The following is a 6005-nucleotide window of genomic DNA, read 5'->3' on the forward strand; positions in this document are numbered from 1 at the left end:
TAATAATTGTAGGAAGTAGTAATAGTAGTGAATAACTTTAACATTCCTACAACTAATGTAGTCTCATGCTACTTTTTAAAAATTATTCTTAATTACACATCACACTGGTTCTGGTAAATATTCTCAGTTATGAGGAACATGTTAGAGTAAATATTCAAGTCATTAGAGGATTTAAGTGTTTTTGCATTGTTCCTGAGAAGAAAAAAATGCAACATGCTGATGGGTATGAGGAAGCAAACACATGTGGTCTTAGAAGCCAGTTTACACGCCCACAGGTGAAGACGCAACGTCATAGTTTCCTTGTCGCAAGCATTTAAATTGAAGCAGTCGCAGGCAGAGAAGGCAGTCTACTCACAGGTGGCACAACAGTGACAACACTGAGACAGCAACCTCATCGCACAACACATCATGTGGAACTTCATCGTGGTTCTCGTCCTTCTGACGGGTAAGAGCGTAGAACACTTTTAATAGACACTTTAATAGACACTAAAGAAAATGAGCATGCTGTGGTTACAATGAGGGTGATGATGCCGATTATTAATCCATTTAACTCCATCTTTTGTGCAGCTGGATACAGAGCACAGGTCTATGACAACAATCCCGAAGGTGTTTTGTTTCGTGTATGTCCTTATAGACATGTTGTGTCTCAGATTAAAAGGTAAGTTCCATATGAAGATAAAACTGTATATACAGCAACAAACAAACTGCATATAGAACTGTGACTTAGTAACATACCTTTTCATTGAATATTTCACTGGTACTGCTGATCCTTCCATTAAATCCTTTTGATTTATACCATAGCTCCCACACTGACAGTGATCGCCAATGGAAAATTGAATGCAATACAGAACTGAATGCTTTGGACAGTACCAGGCAGTGCTACTGGTCAAGTTTCTACAAGTTATATGAGCAAGAAATGAGCTTCAATTGCCGGGCCAATGGTGTTGTTGCTGGCGTCTACAGCGATTACAGTGGCTCACATGGAGACAGAAGGTGGGTAGCCTATTGAAATTTTGCGTTAAATTTTGAATAGTGTAGTATGGTAAATTGATTTAGGAATTTAAGATGATGATGAGTCTATTTTCAAACACATGTTTTTTTTGTTTGAATGCAATTGATTGATTAATTGACTTTTTAGCTTTAAAAAAAGTGATTAATTCTCAATGGTTTTTGAATATAATGAGTTTATCTGATATTGTTTCAGATGGATTTTCCTCTGCTGCACTTCTCCAAAACTGATCACATTCGAATGCCGGGAAACCCCAATGGTCAACTACTGGAATGAAAACTTCAACTGGCATGTCCCTGGAGACAACTTACTAACAGGTGTCCAGACCCACAATAAGAATAACAATGGGTAGGTACTCTGACAAATGGTCATATGGCCATATTTCTACTTCCAACAGTTATTTAATTTACTATGTTTTTAGATGAGCAGGTCTCTCACTGATTAAGTTAGTAAATTGGACATCAGCTTTCTAAAGACATAACATAATAACAATGCTTTAATTAATTGACAGAGATCATCGCTGGAGTTTCAGTTACTGCAGAGGAATAACAACAGGTGAATAGTCTTATTGTACTTCATTGTACTTCAGATATTATGATATAGAAAGATTGACATTGTTTTCTTTTGAATAAATCTAATTTGAATAAATCTTTTTTTTTTTTAGATGACCTGGCAGTCAGTTCACAGATCCTCTCTGCAAACAGTCCAATGGAAAACCTATTGACTGAAGGAGATGTTATGGTCCCAAGAACAAGGAATGCAAGAGTCTGTGGAAACTGCAGATGGCCAAAGTCAAACCAGGTGGTTCAAGTTCCGTACACCATAAGTGATGCCTTTAGCAGCTCCGAAAAGGTCGCGATTCAAAATGCTATCGATGACTTCCACTTGAGCACCTGCATTCGCTTTACTCTCCGCACAGGCCAGACCAGCTACATCAGCATTGTGAAAAAAGTAGGATGTTGGTCACTAATTGGAAGAAGTGGGGCCACTCAAGAATTATCTCTTGGTAATGGATGCATTAATAATGGCATCATTCAGCACGAGCTCATTCACGCACTCGGCTTCTGGCACGAGCAAAGTAGAACCGACAGGGACATTTACGTCAAGATCAACTATGAAAACATTTTGAGCGGACGAGAAAGGAACTTTCACCTTCTTGAGACAAACAACCTCAATGTTCCATATGACTACTCCTCTGTTATGCATTACGGAGCAAAGGACTTTTCAAAGAACGGACGAGACACCATCACTCCCCTCTCACCCACAGCAACAATAGGCCAGAGGATCCGCATGTCAGACAATGACATTCTGAAAATCAACAAGGTTTACAGCTGCAGTAAGTATAATAATAAAGCACTTAAGGTCAACTTTGCATTTTGTAGCTTTGCAAGTTTATAAGTCCTTTTCTGGTCTAAGAGCTTTCAGTGAAACTCACTGTTAACTAACTTGTTCTTACAGGGAACTACCTGCATAAGAATGGCGAGTGGGACAATGAGTTGGGTGGTGTTTTGAGCCGCCAGTGCCCCTCTGGCCAAGCTGTTTCCGCCATCAGAAGGTGGGTTTTCTGTAGTTTATGGGTTTATGGTCTTGAAAACAAAATAATAAAAACACATATTATCTACAATTTCATTCTTATAGTTATTGTTCTATCTATTCAAAACTAAGTTTTCAAACTTGCTGGTTTGTTGTAGCTCCCACAATGACGACAAAAATGATCGCCTTTGGGGGATTTCGTGCAAGGCTTTCAAGGTAACCAGGACATGCCAATGGTCAAGATATGTGAACGAATATTGGGGACACATGGACTTCAAATGTGCAAACAATGAAGTGATTGCTGGGGTCCACAGCGTCTACAACTCCATCATGGGGGACAGGAGGTGAACATTTCTTTTATGGTCATTTGTTTTTTACCTTTACAGTAAAGACAAAAGGTACATAAAATGGTAAATCATAAAGTGCAGCTTGAGTAAAACGGTTCAGTTGTTTTCTATATCGATCTATAAGATGAAATTAATTGATAGCTAATGTAAATGAACACCTTGTTCTTGTATCCCAGATGGAAGTTCTACTGCTGCAGTGCTCCTGGTTTTACCATGGTCAACTGCAAAGACGAACCACTGGTCAACTACTGGAAGGAGTACTTCAACTGGCCAGTCGCCAGCAGCAACTACCTGACCGGAGTGAAAAGTTATTTTGATAGTCAAACACGGTGAGTACATTCCTCTCAGTTTATCGCAGCCAAACACGGCAACCTTTTTTAACAGTCATTCTTACCAAGTATACATAGAATTACCAGTTTGTAAATGTCATTGGTTTCTCGTTGACAGCGATCGCCGGTGGAGCTTCACATACTGCCAGAGGAATCTTCCGTGAAGCTTCTCTGAAAGATAAGAACCCTGACAAGATTTGCTGATGTACAATGATAATACCCCAAATGGATAACTGTATAATCTCAATTATCAGTGATTGAGAGCGTCTAAAGGTACATTTGAGTTAACCAACTAAAACTCATGACCGCAAAGGCCACTGGGAGATTTTTAGTTAAGCATGGCGCATTTGTTTAATGCATATTATAGTAAGAATGAAGGATGATGTTATATTATTTTCATGAGCCCAACTGGGTTGGTCAATATTGGAAAAAAAAAATCTAAATCAATTTATTGATTGCTATCAAATTCTGTCTGCCACCTGCGAGTTGTAACAAGAAATTTTAAAGACTCCTTGCACTTTATTACAGCAGCAACTTTGTAACCATCACTTGTGGGGTTATAATGGCCTGCATTTATCAAGATCAGAAGTGCTGATGTAAGATCATTAAGAAAGTGCCCCTGGCCATCTCCTTCCATAATGACCTGAACAGAGAAACTGGTCTCGGAGCTGCACTCCTGCTGCACTTGTGAAGGAAAACAAAACCCTCAGTGTGGTTATAGTGTGCTGATGCAAAGGCTCAATGATATTTGTTTTTCTTGGGAGTTGTCGCCTGTTTCTACAGGATCTCAGGCTGGTGGTGCTGTGTAAGTTTAGCGTAGCCGGCAGGGCAGATAGGTGAGTGGTTTTAACTGTTTTATGTCTCGTTACTCTCCTGGTCTTGGGGTTGTAAATTTAGATACTTGCATAACCTTTTTTTGCAATTAACTGTTGATCTAGATTAGATCACTGGGTCATTCTTTGTGACGTAAAATATGCTTTTATGAAGAAAGATTATATAAATGAACAAATATAACATTTAGTTATGAATGTATAATAAAGTACTACTTGAAGAATGAATGTATTGAGAAATTTTGTGCAAACTGTACATTACAAGACTTGGACAAAGCACTGTATTTGTAAAGCTGGTATTACGTAGAAATAAAGTCTATATGAAATACAATATCTGAGTTGTTCTGCTTAATTTTCTACATGAATAACCACTTCTGACATTCCTATATTCATAAATAAGCTTTTAAAATAGGGGGTATATTATTATTCATATTTTTGCAAAACATGATCAATCCAAGCGAAATCCCAGTTAAACTTGAATGCCTGCAGGTGTTTTGGTTCATGCAACCAACTTTTACAAAAGGTCTGACAATGCAAACACGATGAGAAAATGAATTTTACATCTGGGTGGACCAACTTTTCCACGAGAAAAATACAAAGGTTATATTTCAGGCTTCCTGCTGTTGCTATGATTATATTATAAACAGTGTTTAAGGATATGAGGCCGCCCCCATTTCTCAGTGATGGGCGTAGCAGCAACAAATCAAGATGCAGAGAAAATACATTTAAATCACTTTAACAGCTGCATCTCTCTCCAGAAACAGTGTCCAGGTAACTCCAGCGATCTCATTATCCACAGTTTTCACAGGGACTTTTTTCTTAAGTAGAAATTTGCACCAATGAAACAAACTGCTCACAATGATGTTTGCAGATTGCTTTACTTAGATAGATCAAAGTTTTCACTTATCCAGTGAAATATCTCAACATCTAGAGGATGGATTGGCTCAGAATGTTTCATAGATGATGTATCCCAATGACTCTGGTGACTTTTCTTACGGCTGCCATGTTAAATTTGAATTTTGTCCAATAGTTGTGCTTGGTATTTATCACAAATGTTTAGTGCTAATTAGTAGATGTTAGCATGCTAATATGCTAAACTAAGATGGTAATTGCTGTAAACATTATACCTTCTTAACATCAGTATGTTAGCATTTAGCATAAATACAGCTTCAGGGAGCTGCTAGCAGGTCAACATCGAAGTGCCAGAAACTGCAGTTTCTCGAAAGGTCACTTGAGGCTGCTGCAAAAGTGAGTCAATCTCCATAGACTCTCATGTTAACTTTACAGCAGAAAAACAGGTTTACAGCCTGGTACAAAAACTGTTTTGGTGTCTATAGCTCTCTATAGCTTCTTCATGACAAGTGGGTGAGCGTATACTTGCCGTAAACGGACATGCACAAAAGTCACGGAGGCTACGTCTGTCTTGATATATGAGCTATGGGTTGTGTGCATTGCTGAACATGGACAGCAGATGCACAACTCACCAACATGTCGTGTTTCAGTAAGAGGGTGCACCTTGTAGAACGCACGAGGGCAGGAATGGAATGGTCGCTTGTCAGTTAATCAGACATTTATCCAGTCAGCCACTCAGACAGATGTCCAACTAGCAAATTGTCCAGTTGAGCCAATCAACTTAGCAACCAATAACTTAGCCAGCTATGTAGACATTTAGCCAATCAGGCAGTCATCAGCATGTATCTTGTCAGCCACACATTCGTTAACAAGGAAAGATAGGATAAAGGCATGATTGAACTTGACCTAATTAATGAATGGGGAGCTATTGCAATAGTGTTGATAACAAAGAAAAGCAAAGAAATATAAATCACACACACAACAAATAGGATAAAACATCAAAAACAACATAGCTCTCAAAGGGAGATAGAATTTCTAGTGCCATGAACCTGGGAGCTGAAACTGGCTGGGGAAAATGGAGAGGGCAGAGGGAAAAAAAAGGAAA

The 6005-nt window shown here is 38.7% G+C and overlaps 1 protein-coding gene across 1 annotated transcript; it reads left to right on the forward strand.

Moving 5' to 3' along the window:
- Positions 1-335: 335 nt before the first annotated feature.
- On the forward strand, positions 336-4379 carry LOC130176391 (tolloid-like protein 2). Its single transcript, XM_056387465.1, has 10 exons — positions 336-445; positions 568-658; positions 802-993; positions 1205-1357; positions 1521-1564; positions 1674-2345; positions 2468-2564; positions 2701-2886; positions 3066-3218; positions 3337-4379. The coding sequence occupies exons 1-10, from the start codon at positions 409-411 to the stop codon at positions 3380-3382; spliced, it is 1671 nt and encodes a 556-aa protein (XP_056243440.1). The 5' UTR covers positions 336-408; the 3' UTR covers positions 3383-4379.
- The last annotated feature ends 1626 nt before the right edge of the window (positions 4380-6005 follow it).

Source organism: Seriola aureovittata, chromosome 2, assembly GCF_021018895.1.
Source record: "Seriola aureovittata isolate HTS-2021-v1 ecotype China chromosome 2, ASM2101889v1, whole genome shotgun sequence".
NCBI lineage: Eukaryota > Metazoa > Chordata > Actinopteri > Carangiformes > Carangidae > Seriola > Seriola aureovittata.

Excerpts from the sequence above, each read along its gene's own strand:
- LOC130176391 (XM_056387465.1), top strand. The coding sequence starts at position 409 with ATGTGGAACTTCATCGTGGTTCTCGTCCTTCTGACGG. Across the intron at positions 1,565-1,673 it reads CTGCAGAGGAATAACAACAG|ATGACCTGGCAGTCAGTTCA; the intron begins GTGAATAGTCTT and ends TTTTTTTTTTAG. Across the intron at positions 2,346-2,467 it reads CAACAAGGTTTACAGCTGCA|GGAACTACCTGCATAAGAAT; the intron begins GTAAGTATAATA and ends TTGTTCTTACAG.